At 37.6% G+C, this 20,124-nt stretch overlaps 1 protein-coding gene across 2 annotated transcripts in view; it reads left to right on the top strand.

Moving 5' to 3' along the window:
- The window catches only part of LOC144957132 (uncharacterized), a 219,567-nt gene that overhangs the window by 189,233 nt on the left and 10,210 nt on the right, over positions 1 to 20,124 (top strand). The window contains exons 18-25 of one of the 2 annotated variants that reach the window (XM_078888152.1): positions 3,326 to 4,042; positions 7,429 to 7,632; positions 8,353 to 8,442; positions 9,221 to 9,253; positions 16,114 to 16,230; positions 17,185 to 17,340; positions 17,971 to 18,138; positions 19,145 to 19,288. In XM_078888152.1, coding sequence (XP_078744278.1) covers positions 3,326 to 4,042; positions 7,429 to 7,632; positions 8,353 to 8,442; positions 9,221 to 9,253; positions 16,114 to 16,230; positions 17,185 to 17,340; positions 17,971 to 18,138; positions 19,145 to 19,288 — 1,629 coding nt within the window. The remainder of the gene's footprint in view (positions 1 to 3,325; positions 4,043 to 7,428; positions 7,633 to 8,352; positions 8,443 to 9,220; positions 9,254 to 16,113; positions 16,231 to 17,184; positions 17,341 to 17,970; positions 18,139 to 19,144; positions 19,289 to 20,124) is intronic. The other variant, XM_078888153.1, reaches the window with a different exon arrangement.

The following is a 20,124-nucleotide window of genomic DNA, read 5'->3' as shown; positions in this document are numbered from 1 at the left end:
ATTGCTACAGGAAGTGTGATCAGAATGTATAAAAGTCAAAACGTGAATGTTTTTCTCCACTTGATACACTTTTATGATCGTTGAAGTATTTCATAATGGCGTTCGCCATTGTTCCGATAGTTTAGAACCAGTTACTAAGTTATGATGCGTCATTACAAAGGAGGTGACGTCACGACTGTTAAAGCCTGTTGGTCCCTCACTAACAGCAACACTTAACATGAAGGACGTACCGAGACGCAACGCAATAGATGCGTATGAAGTTAACGTCACTCAGGTCTTTGTTATTGCTTTTTGCCATCCGCGTTTATGAGTAATTCTCACTAAACGGTGTTAACCAGAGTATAAACGTTTAAGGTTACACATAGTTTTTGTGTTGGTCTGTTATACTACTATCGGATGGCAATGTTGTGAACTTCTTAGCCAAGCGCATGCTATCTATGTCACATTTCTTTTTATCACAGAGACAACGCTGTTAACGGCCAGGTTTTTCATTTTACTACTAGGAATTTTTCGAAGGACTCAACTCTGCGCAGTCCAGAGCAGGATTCGAAACCAGGACCATCTAATCCACAAGACAACAACGTAGCCGCACTTTTTCCCTTTTTCATCCAAATCCAGTTATACTTTATAATAATCGTCAAACTTTGACATATGGACTCAAAACGGTTCTGTGTCGGGGTAAATCGAACCCAGTTAACTAAATGCATATATAAAAAAAAACAAAAACAAACAAACATGAGCTTTTATATAGCGCAATATCCACTAAAAGTGCTCAAAGCACTTTACAAAGGGTCCCTGACCAACAGCGGCACCTAACATGCAGAACGAAACATGACGCATGTGAGGCGATATTACAATTTTTTCCCAACGCTGTTAAAGGCTAAGGACTCATTTTACACCTAAGTACGGTGATAGAATGTGAGTAAAAAGCCTTTTCCAATGACTCAACTGTGCTCCGAGTCAACCTACCAACTATTACGAAAAAGTCGAACTACAAAATTTCGTGTCCAATTTCATAAATTCATGAGCATCTCAAAATCATTCAAACAGTGAAAATGAAAGTTTGATAGCAGACTGCATAATTTTAAGGATTTTATTTTGAAGCTGTCATTTAATCCTCATGTGTGTAAATTGTTGACCTATAAAGTTAACTATGAAAACTACTATTTTTATTTATTAAAAGCTACACATTTTTGGGCTGGGGTTCCTGACCTCCCATAGTGGGCAGGGAGGTACATACTGTGTCTTTTATCCCCCTATATCTGTTTTTCAACATGCTTTCTGTCTGTCTTGGAATGAGATTACTTGGTTTTGTCCTGGCCCTCTGGGTGGGGTTCCTGACCTCCCATAGTGGGCAGGGAGGTACATACTGTGTCTTCTATCCCCCTATATCTGTTTTCCAACTTGCTTTCTGTCTTTGTCTTGGAATGAGATTACTTGGTTTCGTTCTGGCCCTGGCCGGATGCCCTTGCTGAAAGGGAAACAGTCAAATGTATAATAATAATAATAATAGATAGTTTTGGGAGATTATATTTTTTTCCTTGTAAATCATCTCTCTGTTATGCACTGTATTATGTTTTGTTTACGTATTATATATGATTTGGAAACATTTGAGTGTATTACTCTCAGTAGGAACCTGTGCGCGTGTCTGGGTGAGACTTTTCTTGGTCTCAAACTGTAATTCACTCTCATTCATCAATACAAACGTAACTTTGATAGTGTGCCCTTGGAATCTACATCTGTTCTCTATTTGAAAAAATTCCCCTTTGTCTTACCTTTTCTTGGTTGCTTTAATTGTAATTCTAGAACTTTTTACTATCCCATTGTCTTCCTTTTTACTGGCGCTGATATGACCTTACCACCTATTGGAAAATCGTCATTTTGTTACGATACAACCATCACTTCTCTCATCCAGATATCATTTCTTTTTGCTATAGCTATAAAAACTTGACATTCTGTAATAGAGCCCTTGTTGGCGAACAATATTGTGTATAGAATGTTCTTGTTGCTTTTTTGTTTAAGATAGATAAGTCTGTTTTTGTGTTGGTAGGGTGTGAAGTTTTGGGGGGAAATTTTGAAAATGGCTGGTAAGGAGACGATTAATGTGTTGTAAGCGCCGTAAAACCCTGAACAATAAAACAAAACAACGAATTTTTAAATTTGCAAGTTGGCAAATCTGCGATATGTCACCTTAAGGATTGATAATCAAAACATACCACCACGTTTCAAGTTTATTTACTTTTAGGCTTTCGAAAATAATTTACAAAACCAGATATAACATACGAGAAAGAAAAAGGAAACACACTTGTAAATTTAAACAACCCAAACAAGATGGTAATACATATAATAGATGTTCAGAGCTGTATTATCATTATCATTGTTATTGTTATTATTATCATTATAATCGTTAATGACATTATGATTATTAGGATTATTAATTATTATATAATCCCCACCATATCATCATCACCATCATTCATCATCATCATCATCATCATCATCATCATCATCATCATCATCATCATCATCATCATCATCATCATCATCATCATCATCAATCATCATCACTATCATTAATAGTAAAATAATCAACATTGACACCCACTTTCCTCAACTATCCACTGATATGATTTGCCTTGTATTCGACACTCCTCCCCCTCCTCTCCCCTTCACTCCCACACCAACCATCTCCCGTGCCACCCTTCTTTTTTTTTTTTACAACGACATTACTCAAATCAATTTTCCTTAGTGCTCTAAATATAACGATATCACTGTTCTGGGTGGGGTTCCTGGCCTCCCACAGTGGGCAGGGAGGTACTTACTGTGTCTTCTATCACCCTATATCTGTTTTCCAATTGCTTTCTTTCTTTGACTTGGAATGATATTACTTTTTTTCCTGGCCCTGGTCGGATACCCTAGCTGAGAGGGAAACAGTCAAATGTATAGTTATTGTTTTGGGAGATAATATTTTTTTCGTGTAAATCATCTCTCTGTTATTCACTGTATTATGTTTTGTTTACATCGTATTTATGATTTGTAAACAATTGAGTGTATTCCTCTTGGCGGTGACCTGTGCGGTGACCTGTGCTTGTGTTTGGATGAGACTTTTAGTGATCTCAAACTAAGTACTTTGATAGTGTGCTCTTGGAGTCTACATCTGTTTCCTATTTGTACCATTCCCCTTGTCTTATCTTTTCTTGGGTGCTTTAATTGTAATTCCGGCGCTGATATGACCTAAACGTGTTGCAAGCGCTGTAAAACCCTTAAAAACAAAAAGAAACAAACATATAACGATATCATCACTGTTATTCTATCTTATCCTCAGATCAATGACATTTGGAGATCCAAGAGCTCTGCCTCAGATAGGGACAGAGATGAACTTGAAATACAACTCAACGAAAGAACTCAAGAACTTACACAACTCAACGACACACTTGCCACGCTAGAGACAACACTCAACACAAAAGACACTCTCATTCATCAATACAAACGTAACTTAGAAGAAACTTCAAACGATTTGAATAATAAATGTGAACTGTCGACAAACTTAGACAAAGAGATTAAAACACTTAGAGACGCTAAACGTAATCTGGAAATAGAAATCTCGCAGAAAGACGGAGCTCTGCGAGGGTACGACGAGAAAATACGAAATCGAGACGAGAGACTTAAAGAAAAAGATGACATTCTTTTAAAATTACGATCTAGTTTCGACGAGGCGAAAAATCATGTCAAAACATACGAAAAGAAAATTCGAGAATTGACTGTAGATGTAAATGACAAAAATGCCATCATCGCTGTTTTACGGGATCAAATTTCGTCCACAAAGGAAAACAGCCAATCAGATAAAGGAAATGAAGTCACGTGTTCTGGTGATTCGGATGAGGAGAAGTTAATTCATTTGACAGAAGAAGTTCGAAGGTTGAAAGAGGATTTAGATAAAAGGGAAAAAGAGAAAGCTGACATGAAAAACAGTCTGGAAGATTCTCGAAAGGCTTTGAGTGACTCATTGGTTCTTTGGAATGCGGAGAAATCAGAACTGCAGGTGAGTAAAATTATGCTTTTTAAATAATGCTCATTTATGAATTATGTAAGCGCAGTTTTACCATGCTAAATGCGCTTCCGGAGGATTAATTTAGTATCCTGGCATGCGGTATAAATTCAAGTTTCCATTTCATAAAATACAAGTACATTTTTAGATTTGGCATCCTGTGTTTTATAGTTGCAATGCCCTTCTATGATTATAGTTGTAGTTGTAAGCCTCGCAGTCAGAATGACCCTTGCTGAGAATGGTGTGATTCAGTCATAGTCGATGAGTATAATATCTGCTCTCTCCACCCATGTTGTTAATCGTTTCCATTGGTCACGGTCCTGGGACAGAGTTTTAAGGCTGTCGAGATCTGTTGTGACTTTAGTACGGAGGGCACTGCAGTATTTCTTAGTTCTTCTTGGGTATTAATTCGGCCTCATCTGAATCCAGAAATTTCAGATATGTAGAGAGATCCTGGTTCAGGGTAGTTACTATTGATGTTGGTGGTCTCTCTACATATTTGTTGCCATGAAGGAAATATTCTGTCATTGCAGTTTGGGCTGGGATATTGTTTTCTCTCAAGTGTAGAGGCGTAATATAATTAAAGTTCCTTGTCTCAAAAAATAATTCCTGAGCGGAGTCTTCAACCTTCCACTCCTGTTGTGTCTCCTATTTCCTATTATATCTGTTTTCTTTTACCAGATTGCTGCCTGTCTTTTTCTTGATATGAGATTACTTTGTTTTGCCCTGGCCCTGGCCAGAGTCATTGGCTCAGAGGGGAAACAGTCAAATGTATAGTTTTAGTTTAGGATATGACGGATTTGAGGAATTAGTAACAGTAATCTTTTTTTCTTGAAAATCGTCTCTTAATCATGTGCTTTAGTATGTGTATTTTGTTGTTAATATGCTATTTTGTAAGCATTTTTTTTTTATTGAGCTTTTATATAGCGCAATATCCACTAAACGTGCTCAAAGCGCTTTACAACTGGTCCCTGACCAACAGCAACATTTAACATGTAGGACGGGACATGACGCCTGTCAGGCGATATTACATTTTTTCGGATAAAGACAACGCTGTTAACGGCCAGGTACTCGTTTTACACCTGAGTACGGTGAGAGAATGTGAGTAAAGAGCCTTTTCCAAGGACTCAACTATGCGCCGAGCGCGAGGTTCGAACCCATGACCTTCCGATCCGAAAGCGAGTGTCATACCACTAGACCACATAGCCGCTATGCGGCTATGTGGTCTTGTGGTATGACACTCGCTTTCGGATCGGAAGATCATGAATTCGAGCCTGGCTTGGCGCATAGTTGAGTCCTTGGAAAATGCTCTTTACTCACATTCTCTTATCGTGCTCAGGTGTAAAATGAGTACCTGGCCGTGAACAGCGTTGTTTATGTCGGAAAAAGTTGCAATGTCGCCTAACAGGCGTCATGTCTCGTTCTACATGCTGCCTGTTGCTGTTGGTCAGGGGCCTCTTGTAAAGCGCTTTGAGCGGGCCCCTTGTAAAGTGCTTTGAGCACGTTTAGTGGATATTGCGCTATATAAAAGCTTAATTTCAATTTTGTAAGCATTTAACTTTTATCGAGGTGTATGGATGGAACTTGAAACTGATCTCAAACCAAGCACATTGATAGACTGCTCAAATACTAACAAATCTAATTATATTCCCTATTTGGACCTCTCATCTGTGTTTTGCTCTTTTCTTGAGTCCTTTTAACCCTCTCCTTGCAACCTACAGCAAAATCGTCACATTTGTTACGATACAATCCTACATTTGTTCTTATTCAGATTTATTGTGTACATCACAAACTTTGAAGAATGTTCTTTGTTTAAGAACATAAAGTTGTTTTGTAGAGAGATTGTTCTGTTTAAAAAATCAATTTATCAGCTGGGTAAGGCTGTCAAATTGGGAAAATACTGAAAATCATCTGTAAGGAGAGAGTTAACCTAGAATTTTTCGCTATCCTAACTTGTTCCTTTTTACTGTCGCAGAAATGACCTAAATGTTCCACGCGTGCCGTAAGACCTTAACCCCCACCCATAATTTGGAAGCAGTGTTTTACAATATTGTCGCCTCTTTACAACAGTACCCCACTTAAAAGTTATTGATGCTCTTGCAAAGCAAGCAACTGTATCAATCCAATCAGGGGCTTGTTTCATCATCATAATAATAATAATAATAATAATAATAATAATAATAATAATAATAATAATAATAATAATAATAATAATAATGATGATGATGATGATGATGATGATGATGATGATGATGATGATGATGATGATGATGATGATGATGACGTTGATGAACACTTATAGAGCGCTATAACTCCTAGACAACAGACTCTAAGCGCTTAAATTACAAATTACTTTGGCTGAAACATACTCATTACCTTACACAAGCACACCCCCCCACACACACACACACTCACATACACATACAACACAACAGAAACTTTAAATATGAACGGTACATTTTGTTTCAAGCATTGCAACTCAAGTAAGAATAAGAAAATCAAGGGAAGATATTCATACAAATAGGAGGATGCAGAGAATATCGTATACTGCACACAAAACGAACGAAGAAGTGCTAAAAGAAACATACCAACAAAGGAAACTAATGCCCTTAATAGCGGCTCGACAACTATCCTTTTTCGGACACATAGTAAGGAAAGATAAGAATGAATACCTGGCAAGTTGTGGAAAAATACCTGGTAAACGCGCCCGGGGGAGACAAAGAAAAACACTCATAGACCAACTGAAGGGCTTCACCAACCTAACAATCCAAGAGCTGTTTGAAAAAGCAAGAGACAGGGAGGAATGGAGAGAGATAATTCATGCAGTATCCGAAGCCTGGACCAGGCATGGAACCTAAAAGAAGAAGATTCATACAAACTGCTAAAATTGGAAGTTATTACTGAATTGCTTCCCTTGCATCATAGTGCTTAAAGATTACCATCGGCTTTAGACATTCCGGTTACACCTTTGGCTAATCTGTACGGCTATGTGGTCTCGTCGCATGGCAGTCGATTTCGGATCAGAAGATCCTGGGTTCAAGCCTCGCTCGGCGCATAGTTGAGTCTTTGGAAAAGGCTCTTTTTCACATTCTCTCACCGTACTCAAGTGTAAAATGAGTACCTGGCCGTCAAAAGCGTTGTCTCTGTTCGAAACAAACTTGTAATATCGCCTAACAGGCCTCATGTCACGCCTTACATGTTAAGTGTTGCTGTTAGCCCAATGACACCTTGTAAAGCGCTTTAAACACGTAATATAGATTTTGATTGCGCTATATAAAAGCTCAAGTTTTTGTGTTTTTTTTTTTTTTTACGCAGCTTCGTATCACTTTGGGTCATAATTCATCATATTACAAATATTTTTTCTAATGTATCTCTTACAGCGTGACTTGAATGTATTAGAGGAGAAGGTGCATTTGTACGAGTATTACAACCCACAGAGTGAGGGAGAGGCTGTGGAGTCCCTCAAAGAGGAGGCCTATTCGTACTTTACCCAAAAGGAGGCTTTGAACTGCCAACTCGCCAGTTCGAAGATAGATGCTGAGGCAACTGAGAGAACCCATCGTGTTCAAATTACTCGTTTGCAGGTTGGTTAAAATTTTGGAAATTACTGAATCGTTTTATAGTCACTGTAAAATAGGAATGAGAAATAGCAGAGAGAGAAGAGGAACTAGTTGTGGTGGCGGGGGTGTACTAGTTGTAGTAGTAGTAGTAGTAGTAGTAGTAGTAGTAGTAGTAGTAGTAGTAGTAGTAGTGGTAGTAGCAGTGGTGGTGGTGGTAGTAGTAGTAATTGTTGTTGTTGTTGTTATTATTATGGTAGTAGTGGTGGTAGTAGTAGTGGTAGTGGTAGTAGTAGTAGTAGTAGTAGTAGTAGTAGTAGTAGTAGTGGTAGTGGTAGTAGTAGTAGTAGTAGTAGTAGTGGTAGTAGTAGTAGTAGTAGTAGTAGTAGTAGTAGTAGTAGTAGTAGTAGTAGTAGTAGTAGTAGTAGTAGTAGTAGTAGTAGTTGTTGTTCTTATTGTTATTGTCGTTGTGGTAGTAGTGGTATTAAAGACGATGATGGAGACGAAGGAGACGAAGAAGAAGAAGAAGGAGAAGAAGATGGGGAAGAAGAAGAAGAAGAAGAAGAAGAAGAAGAAGAAGAAGAAGAAGAAGAAGAAGAAGAAGAAGAAGAAGAAGAAGAAGAAGAAGAAGAAGAAGAAGAAGAAGAAGGAGGAGGAGGAGGAGGAGGAGGAAGAAGAGGAGGAGGAGCTGGGGAAGGAGAATATTGAATCCGTCACAATTAATTATTTCAACATTTTTATTCGTAGACCGATCTGAATGATAAACTGAAAAAGTTGAAGACAGAGGTGGAAAACAACACCAAACTCAAATTGGAAGCAGAAAGACTTTCAGTGCAGGTAAACGTCTATATATTGATATCAATTATTCAATAATCTTCAGATCTATTTAATCTTGATCCTTACATGATAAGATAAGATAAGATAAGATAGGATATTATAAAGTGGAGTAAAAGAGACGATTTTAATGGAATGATAAGTCGTTGATAATAATAGGGAATGAGATTAGCGGAAGAGTAGCGTCCCTTGATTGGACGTCACTGGCGGAAAAGTTATAAGAGAGAGAACGTCATATTGGTTATGCGCATGCGTCTCTAGTCCTCGCTTCCGGAGACACTTCACCGAAAGCGAGGACGAGAGAGACGCATGCGCAAAACCATGCTGACGTTCTCTCTGTAAGGTGATGTTCAATTAAGGGACGCTACTCTTCCTCTAATCTCATTCACTATTGTGAATTTTGAGATGATTAGATACTAATATTTGTGGAAGAGAGTAAACCCTTTTTTTTAAATCTGAAAACTATTAAATTTAATAATAATGATAATAATTCATGGTTTTTATATAGAGCCTTACCCCGTATATCAACAAGCTCAAAGCGCTTTGAAATTATTTGAATTGACAATTTTGTATTTCTGCTTTTTTTTTCAATTTTAATTTTTGATTCCAGTCACTCTTGTATTTTTTTTTTTTTAATTGTTCATATTTTGACAAAATTGATTAGATACTCAAAATCAAATCACCTGACTTGAAATAAGTTTTGATTTTGATATCCCCCCCTATCTTCTTTCCCTGGATACATGATAAATATTGACAAATTTGTCAACCATCCCCTTACCAGGTTCAAAGGTCAAACGATTTGATTCAAGAAGAGGTGATTGATTGGTTGTTTTTGTTTTTATTTGTTTTGAAATCGTTGCATCATTGGTTTCTATAAATAGACAAAATTTCTGTGTGGACTTTTTAAAACAATCATAATTGAATTTTCCAAAAACGCGTGTGATTAAATTTTTTTCTCCAGAAAACTGGTACTTGATCGATTTAAATAACTCTCATCTTGGTTAAACTCACAAACTTGGGATCCGAGAGACATTCCTTAAAGTCCCAGGTTTTAAAATTTTTGCCAAGATGAGGGGCATTTAAGTCGATTGATATTTGAAGGACGACTTTTCTCGCCAAAATTTAAAATAATTTCTTTCCAAAGAATGGCAGTTGACTTGGTTAAAGTCGATCGATAATTAAAGGACGAGTTTTCTGGCCAAACTTTCAAATACGTGTATTTTCAGTGTATTGTAGATTTTGGATAACGGTTGAAGACTATAGATAGTATGCGTTTGGCTAAGAAGCTCACAACATAGCCATCCGGAATTATACACACAAAACTCTGTGTAACCTTGAACTTGTATAGTCTGGTTAATACAGTTGAGTGTGAAGTACTCACAAACATGTATGGCAATAGAAAAAAAACCAACAAAAAAACAATAACTGAGGCCCGAGTGACGTCATCTGCGTTCTATCTATTCTTAGAATTTGCCATTCCTGCAAAAAGGTGTTTTTGTTGTTGTTTGTTTTGTTTTGTGTGTGTAATGATTTTTTTGTTGCGAAAAGCCACATGAAATTTTGTCTACAGATTGACCCACTGTACGCCTTTACTCCATCCAGTCAAAGCCCCTTTCCCTCCCCATCCCTAGTTTTTCTCGTCCTTACCTTCTATCATCATTACTTTTACTACTTTCCCCTTTCCAATTTTACTCTATCGGAATTATTTAAAGGATAAATTCAGACTTAAGGGTGAGGAAGAGAGGGTATTCGAGTCTGTTAACGTATGTGCGTGGATGTGATGTACGTGTGTGTGTGTGTGTGTGTGTGAGAGAGAGAGAGAGAAAGAGACAGAATTAGACAGAGAGATAGATAGATAAATAAAGAGAGAGAGAGAGAGGAGAGAGAGAGAGAGAGAGAGAGAGAGAGAGAGAGAGAGAGAGAGAGAGAGAGAGAGAAAGATTGGGTTTGTGTAAGCATATAATGTCTAAGAGGAATAAAGGGAGTGAGGGGGAGGGGGAGACGTGGAGAAAGAAAGAAAGAAAGAAAGAAAGAAAGAGAGAGAGAGAGAGAGAGAGAGAGAGAGAGAGAGAGAGAGAGAGAGAGAGAGAGATGGCTAGTATGACGCTGACAATACCATCCTGTAAATATCTTTAAAGATCTAAACAAGTGTGTATGAAAGGTGCCAGACAAAGCAAGAATGGCAACGCGTCTGACAGGTAATCAGAACGTCTGAGTTTCGATCTCCAGTCGAGGTTGACTAATTTTTTGAGATAGTTTTTTTTTCTTGTATTTTTCTTTCTTGCTTTCTCTGGCACCTTTCATACACACTTGGTCAGATCTTTATCTTACACTGGTGCCTGCTCCTTAATTTCTTTAATGTAAATATCCTTGTATGTTTGTCTCTCAATGCAATGGAGGTGTCTCTTCTTGATCTTTTACTCTGTGTTTTCAAAAAGGAAAAGTCTGATAAATGTCATTTGTTGTAATCCGACGTGTACATATTTGCAGGTCTGATAACCGAAATTGTTATGGGCCCATTGCTGTAATAGACATAATCTCAAACCAATACCAATTATTGTCTATTACAACAATGTATTATGTAATTGTGTTAGGCTATCAGACCTCCTTATATGTGCACCTAGTTGTGACCCTATGTTTGAGAGTGAAAACAACAAGATATGAATTAATTCTACCCCTTCTTATTATGTTTACAAAAACAATTTGTGATTCCATATTGTCAAGTTTTAAATCTATCAAAGACTACGTGCAAATGATCAGATTTGATTAACATTGTTGTAATGTAGAGCATAAATTTGCATTGGTTTGAAAGTACAGTACTTCCATTACAGCAACGAGCCCATCGATTTTGGAGTTATAAGACCTACAAATAAGTACACGTCAAACTAAAATATTACAAACGACAAGCAACATCAACAAAAGGGGGAAACTCGAAACGTCCAAATAATTTGTCTTCGTAAATCAAGTTGAAGTTTCTATTCCATTTTATTGTTGTATCCATTTTAAGTCAGTAACAAAAACAAGTCATACAAAAGTTTGAGGGGGAGAATAAAAGATTTCTTGCAATCTTGTGTCTTAGAATCTGATCTATGATTTCACGTCCCACAATAGGATTCAACAAGTCGTGACGTCACTTTCCTCGTAACTTAGTAACTGGTTCTAAACTATCGGAACAATGGCGGAGGCCCTTATGAAATATACACTTCTCCGACGAGCATAAAAGTGTATCTAGAGGAGTAAAACGTTAAAAATCTTATCTAGTTTTGACTTTTATACATTCTAATCATATGATATGTGAAAATGTTCTAGCCGTCTAGCCAGCATGAAGAATAAAAAGTACCGATTTTCTTTGTTTAGAACCTAGCTGCTGCTGGCTCGTAATGACATCAGACTATTGAATCCTATTTCTGATTATTTCCCTGTTATTTCCCTATACACGTGATACGTCATGACTATAGTCTTCTTCAGTTATAGTTCTTGTCGAAAAGCCAAATCAGTCAACTCCATAATTTCTGGGTATTTACAGTACAGTGATTCCAAACTCTTCAAAACTGGTCAATTCTAGTCTTTCGGGATCATTAGGCCTTTTTGAGATGGAATTTATTCTCTTTTTTTCTGTAACGTGACATATGATATTTATTCTCTTTTTTTTCTGTAACGTGACATATGATATTTATTCTCTTTTTTTTCTGTAACGTGACATGGGATATTAATAAATCCACATGTTTGAGAGGCTATGTCAAGATGAGGGTAATTTTAATCTATCGCTATTTATCAAAGGAGGAGTTATAAGACCTGCAAATAATTTAATGTCAAACTAAAATATCGCAAACGACAAGCAACATCAACAAAGGAAGGACGAGTTTTCTGACTAAAATTTTAAAGTCAGAAGACTAATCCTATAAAGTCAATGTCCAATTCTATCTATGCGAGGTCCAGCTACTGCTGCAGTTCAGCAATATCTTACTTCGCCCAAAAATCCATGACAGATGTTTCTTTCGTGTTAGAAGTGGACATAGAGTGAAGTCTCCCCAACATCGTAGACTAAAGACTACCGTAGGGAAATCGCTCTATTTAACCCTCTCCTTACCAACCACAGGAAAATCGTCACATTTCCTTTACGACAATTTTCTCTTTCTGATTTCTCTACAGCTATAAATACTAAACACTGTGTTGTAGAGTTCATTTTGCAGGACAACATTCTGTATTCATTGCACTTGTTACTTATTTGATTGAGTAAGAAAAGTCTATTTTTTGTGTCGGGTGGGAGTGAATTTTCGGGTGAAATTCTAATAATTGTTTGCAAGGAGAGAGTTAAGCGATACGGAGCGCTGTTCGATGAGAGGCGACTTTACTGTAGATAGACACGTTTTTCTGTGTGAAGATTGACGGTATTTTACTGTTGTATTGAATCCAATGACCATTTTACAGACCTGCCTAGCATTACTAAAATTTCGTATACTTACGAAACATTGACCCTAATTTCAGAATAATTCATTGAACGTTTCTGAGTCATTAAAACTTATTGAAAATAAAAGTTGATGCCAGAATGCATAATTATAAGGATTTTGTAGTGATATCTAATCATTGTGAGGGTAAATTGTTATAGCCTGACACTTGAACCCTCTAAGACTTATAGCGTAGCCATCGTTATGTTATAGCCTGACACTGAAATCCAAAAGGACTGGCAGTTTGACGTCATTTTTTGTTTTTTGCACCGCCTAGTGAGTTGTCGTTAGTAGAGCTCATGGAAACAAGTTATTTCATTGGTTGAACTATTGAATACAACTCATGATTTGTTTTCTTTTGTGGCAAAAGACTGGCATTTTGACGTCATTTTTGGTCAGTATCAGGCCATAACTTTACGAAGGCCACGTTTATAGTTTGACGTGAGTCATTTTTGCACCGTCTAGTGAGTTGTCGTTAGTGGAGCTCAAGGAAACAAGTGATCTCATTGGTTGAACTATTGATAACAACTCACGATTTGTTTTCTTTTGAGGCCAAAGACTTGTCTTTTAACGTTATTTATTGGTCATTATCAGGCTAAAAGTTTACGGTGGCTACGGAAACAAGTTATTTCATTGGTTGAACTATTGAATACAACTCACGATTTGTTTTCTTTTGTGGCAAAAGACTGACTGTCATTTTGACGTCATATTTTGGTCAGTGTCAGGCTATAACTTAACTCACTCAACCTTAACACCGACTGTATCCGTAGTTTACCCGGGTTACTTTTACCACATACCTATTTATTACATTTTTCTGAGACAAATTATAGGCGTAGCATAGTATCAAAACTAATGTTTTTAGATTTTACATGTTAATGATAGTGGAATAAAACGATCTATATACATCCTCATTTTAAATACATTTTTCCAATTTTGAAAAGTAGCAAAACTCTCTAGGATTGAGTGAGTTAACGATGGCTACGTTACGGTTGACTACCAGGACTGCAATTTTTAGCTTCTAAAAGCTACGAATTTTTAGATTATACAGGTGGGCAGGTCTGGTTTTGTAAACCCTTGTAAAAAACGCATGATTAACATCGAAACCGACGTATACTTATTTGCAGGACTGATAACCCAAATCGCTATGGGCTCATTGTTGTGATGGAAATACTCTCAAACCAGTGAATATATATTGTTCATTACAACAATGTTAAATCAAGCCCGTAATTATTGTGTTCGGATGTCAGACCTTCAAATAAGTGTACATTGATCAAATCAGTTATGATTTTTTCCACCCGAAACCTAATACTAATGAAACCTGTTGAAAAGTGACATGGCATAAAATTGTTTTCATGAATTTCCGTGAACCAGGTGATGTAAAACTATGCAACTATTTATTATTGTCATTTTCCTCGTCATTATCCTCCTCCTCCCCCTCCTCCTCCTCCTCATCATCATCATCATCATGATCATCATCATCAATATTATCATTATCATCATCGCTATAACAAGATCGTTCTTATGATCGCATCGCTATTCTTCAAATGCGATATGATCTGGTTTGGACAGTCAACACAGATTAATCGGTAAATAGGTAAATAAATAAATGAATGAATGAATGAATACATGGATAAATAAATGAAAAAATAAATAAATAAATAAATAAATAAATAAATAAAAAATAAATAAATAAATAAATAATTAAATACATGAATAATTAAATAAATATATAAATAAATATATAAATAAATGCACGAATAATTAAATAAATAAGTAAATAAATAAATAAATAAATGCATTAACAAATTTGATAAAGCTTCCATATTGTGCGGGGGTCCCGATAGATCAGCTGGTAGAGCACTCGCTTCACACGCAAAGGAACCAAGATCGAGCCCGGGTGCAGTCGAGATTTTTTTCTGAACCCAGCAAAAAGGGATTGTCATATCAATGAATTGGGTTATCAGACCTGCAAAAAAGTGCTCGTTGAATGTGTCGGATTTTCCTGTGGTTTGTAAGAAGAGGGTTCACTCTATATTTGCGGCTATGTGGTCTAGTGGTATGACACTAGCTTTCGGATCGGATGGTCCTAGGTTCGAGCCTCGCGCTCGGCGCATAGTTGAGTCCTTGGAAAAGGCTCTTTGCTCACATTCTCTCACCGTACTCAGGTGTAAAATGAGTACCTGGCCGTTAACGGCGTTGCCTTTGTCCGAAAAATTGTAATATCGCCTAACTGGCATCAGTCATGTCCCGTCCTACATGTTAAATGTTGCTGTTGACCAGACCCCTTGTAAAGCGCTTTGAGTACATTAAGTGGATATTGCGCTATATAAAGCTCTATATTAAGTATTTTCCCCTAAATGCCATTGCTATCCAACACAAAAGTGAATATTAAATTTGCAATCACAAAAGCTAGAAAATACAAATATCTATACGTAATTTTGAGAAGTAATACAAACTATATAATACAGGATTAGGTACTTATTGATGTTATGCGTTTAGGTAAAATACTCCTAACATCCACTAGCCGGAAATACGTATCAATACACAAAATGGAACCTTGAATGTATAAAGTCTGATTGATATAATTTTGTGATTATAATTAATCCTGTGTGGGGTTCCTGACCTCCCATGGTGTGCAGGGAGGTACATACTGTGTCTTCTATCCCCCTATGTCTGTTTTCCAACATGCTTTCTGTCTTTGTCTTGGAATGAGATTACTTGGTTTTGTCCTGGCCCTGGCCGGATACCCTGGCATTTGAGTGTATTCCTCTTAGTTGGGACCTGTGCTTGTGTCTGGATGAGACTTTTAGGTGATCTCAAACTAAGTGCTTTGACGGTGTGCTCTTGGAATCTACATCTGTTCCCTATTTGAACCAATTCCCTTTTGTCTTACCTTTTCTTTTGTGCTTTAATTGTATTTCTAGAACTTTTTACTATCCCATTTTCTTCCTTTTTACTGGCGCTGATATGACCTTAATGTGTTGCAAGCGCCGTAAAACCCCTAAAAACATAAAAACATTACTTTTACCCCATGCCTATTAATTACATTTTTTCTGAGGCAAATTATAGGCGTAGTATCACAGCTAATGTTTGTAGATTTTGCATGGCAATTATAGTTGAATAAAACTATGGACATGCTCATTTTTAATACATTTTTCCAATGTTGAAAAGTAGCAAACAATTTCTAGGATTGAGTGAGGTATTTCTCTCTTGGTCTTCCCCACAGGCTGAGAAGGCGTATCGATTCCAACAGGAAGTTCGAATGTTGAGGGCCGAACATCAAGCAATGAAAGTCCGGTATGAAACGAGGCTCGACAAGATGGGCAACGAATGTAATAGAATGGTGAGTGTATATATAATATCATCATCATCAGTATCGTCATCGTCATCATCATCATCATAATTGTCGCCGTCGTCGTCATCATCATCACCATCGTCATCATCAACGCCGTCGTCGTCATCATCATCATCATCATCATCATCATCATCATCATCATCATCATCATCATCATCATCATCATCATCATCATCATCATCAACATCATCATCATCGTCGTCGTCGTCATCATTATCATCATCATCATCGTCATCACTATCATCATCAGCAGCATCGTGGTCGTCGTCATCATCATCATCGTCATCGTCATCACTATCATCATCAGCAGCATCGTGGTCGTCGTCTTCATCATCATCGTCATCATTGTCATCTTCATCATCGTCATCATCATCATGATCATTGTCATCATCACCATCATCTTCATCAACATTATCATCACTAATATCATCATCAACATTTGATTTTCATTATGTTTCTTGTTTTAAGAGGATTTCCGGTGATAAAAATGAACTAAATATTTGACTTCATTCAGTCATCGAACCTCGATCTATCTTGGAAAGCCACCGTTCGTGAATCGTTGAAAGAAGAAAAAAAAGGGAGGGAGGGGGGGGGGGGGGAATTGTTTTTCCGTTTAATTCTTTTTCACCATTTCTCTCTCTCTCTCTCTCTCTCTCTCTCTCTCTCTCTCTTTCTCTCTTTTTCTCTCTTTCTCTTTCTCTCTCTTTCTCTCTCTTTCTCTCTCTCTCTCTCTCTCTCTCTCTCTCTTCTCTTCTCTCTCTCTCTTTCTCTCTCTCTCTCTCTTTTTTTTGTTCTTTCTCTCTCTCTCTTCTCTCTCTTCTTTCTCTCTCTCTCTCTCTCTCTCTCTCTCTCTCTCTCTGTGTGTGTGTGTGTGTGTGTGTGTGTGTGTGTGTGTATTCAAATCTCCACAACGAATTCCCGTGTTTATCTGTTCCCGTCCAGGTGACCACGATAGAAAAATTGACGAAACAACATCAACTGGACGAAGAGCTGATCCAAAAGTTTGAACAGAATCTGACCCTGATCAGTGAGAAATACACTGACCAATTGTTGAAGGCCGATGATGACCAGAATACCATGACACGACAAATGAACGAGGTAAATCCATTCTTAAACTGAAATAATATAAATGTTGCTGCTCGAAGAGATAAATAAAGATGTGAAATTGAATGAAAGTTTCAATTTAATATACAAAAACAGATAAAATGGACGTTTCGGGTTTACCTTTTATCAACAAAACAGGATGAATGAAACACAACAGACGAATGAGATAATGTCCCATGTGTCTGTAGTGTTTCATTTATCCTGTTTGGCAATGTTGTGAGATCCTTAGCCAATGGCTTACTGTCTATTGTGTGTAAACAATTCTCTATATTGTCCGAGTGGGCTTAAGGCTGTGTCACTGTGTCACAAATCCCTCAAAAATTATAGATAGAATGAAGTTGATGTCACTCAGGTCTTTGTTGTTGTTGTTGTTTTTTTTTTTTTGGCATCCACGTTTATGAGTAATTCTCACTAAACTGTAATATCCAGACTATAAAAATTCATGGTTACACATAGTTTCGTGTGTTGGTCCGTTATATTTCCGAATGGCGATGTTGTGAGCTCCTTAGCCAAGTGCATACTATCTATTGTTTGTAAACAATTGGCAAAATTGTCCGAGCGGGTTTGAGGCTGTGTCACAGTGTCACAAAAATATATATTTAAATACTGGTTGATTCTTTTCAGATTGAAGAGCTAAGTACACACCTGGAGGAAGTCATGAATATCGTGAGAGAACTCCGAGAAAAGTCTTTGGATCAAGAGCGACTCAGCACAGACTTGGTCAACAGGCTGGCAACCAATAAGTCTAAGTGGGAGATGGAGAGGGCCAATCTCATTAGCCAAATGAATCAGGTTGGTGCATCACGTATAGATAGTATTAGTATGAAGTTGACGTCACTCGGGTCTTTGTCATTGTTTTTTTTTTTTTTTGGCCATCCGCGTTTATGAGTAATTCTCATTTAACTGTATTATCCAGACTATAAACGTTCAAAGTTACATATAGTTTTGTGTGTTGGTCCTTTATACTTCCGGATGGTAGTGTTGTGAGCTTCTTAGCCAAGCGCGTAATTTCTATATTCATCGTTGTTCTCGTTATTGTGTCGTCATTATCATTAATATCGCTATTCTCTCGTACTCTGGAAAAAAACCCCATAATATTTTAATATTTGGCCAGAAAACTCGTCCTTCAAATATCAATCGATTTAAATGACCTTCATATTGGCAAAACAAAAATAATAAAAAAAAAAAAAACAAAAAAAAAAACAAAAAACAAAAAAACAAAAACAAAACAAAACCAAAAATAAATACCAAAAAAAAAAAACCAACAAAAAACCCAAAAACAACTCTCAAACCGAAGTCCCAGGTTTGAAAGGTTTTTTTTTCCAAGATGAGGGTCATTTAAATCGATCGATATAATTTGAAGGACGTGTTTTCTGGCCAAATTTTGAAATATGGGTTTTTTCCAGAGTACGGCAATGTAGTATTGTTGTTGTCTTTCTTGTCATTTCTCTTGTTGTCAACTTCACCGTAGTCGTCGTCATCGTCTTCGTCATCATCACCACCATCACCATAATCATCATCGTCGTTGTTGTAGTCATCAACATCTTCATCATCGTCATCATTTTCCTCCTCCTCCTCCTTAATCATCATCATCATGATCATCGTCGTCGTAGTCATCAATATCATCAGTATCGTCATCATATCCCACCTCTTTCTCCTCTTCCTCATCATCATCATCATCATCATCATCATCATCATCATCATTATATCACCACTACCACTATCACCACCACCACCACCCAACCAACACCCATCCTAATCGCCTATCCCCCATCCGCCCCCCCCCCTCCCCACCCAGTTGGAAGAACACCTGTCCTCATCCACCCAGCAGACCAGCCGTGCCCGAGACATCCAGGTCAATCTCGGCATCTCCTGGGAGAAAGAAAGGAAAGAGCAAAAGAGGTTGCTGGCCGAGGCACACACTCTAGCCCTGGACTTACAGGTAATCACCATATCTTGTCTTACTCTCTCCTTACCAGCCATTTTCAGGATTTTCCCCAAAACTTCACACCCAACTAACTCAAAATAGATTTTTTATCACTCAGACATAATAGGGAATGAGATTAGCGGAAGAGTAGCGTCCCTTGATTGGACGTCACCTTACAGAGAGAACGTCAATTTGGTTTTGAAGTGTCTCAAGCCGCTTTCACCGGAAGCGAGGACGAGAGACGCATGCGCACAACCAACATGACGTTCTCTCTCTAATAACTTTTCCGCCGGTGACGTCATAGACTATGGGTGACGTCTAAATAAGGGACGCTACTCTTCCGCTTATCTCATTCCCTATAGCAGTAAAGTTCTTGCGATGCATAATTTCTTTCGCAAAACATGCTCAACAACACATTGTTCATTTTCTTTAAATTTTATGATGTACAAAGGAATTTGAATAGGAAAAATCTTGGTTGTATCGTAACAAGCCACAAACCCTATATTTTCCTATAGTTGGTAAGGAGAGGGTTAACGGATATGGGGGCCTCGATAGCTCAGTTGGTAGAGCACTCGCTTCACACGCAAAGAGACCGAGATCGATTTCGGGTGCAGTCGAGATTTTTTTTTCTGACCCCCCCCCCCCCAACCTGTCCACCCAGCAGTGATTGGGTAGATCTGTTAGATCTGGAGGAAAATACTTTGCGATAGACTATCGTCCTTTCAAAAGGATAGCAAGCCATTGCTATTGTCCGTTTCACGCTATAGAAACCGGGATATACTCCCGTTCCATGGGCATTATGGGTCTAAAGAACTACTGTTTAACGGATATACAAGAAAGTTCCGGGTTTG

This window comes from Berghia stephanieae, chromosome 11, assembly GCF_034508935.2.
Source record: "Berghia stephanieae isolate SIO BIC M18660-M18661 chromosome 11, UCSD_Bste_1.3, whole genome shotgun sequence".
Taxonomy (NCBI): Eukaryota; Metazoa; Mollusca; class Gastropoda; order Nudibranchia; family Aeolidiidae; genus Berghia; species Berghia stephanieae.
The sequence above is the reverse complement of the archived record's forward strand: the minus strand, read 5'-3'. Positions and strand labels throughout refer to the sequence as shown.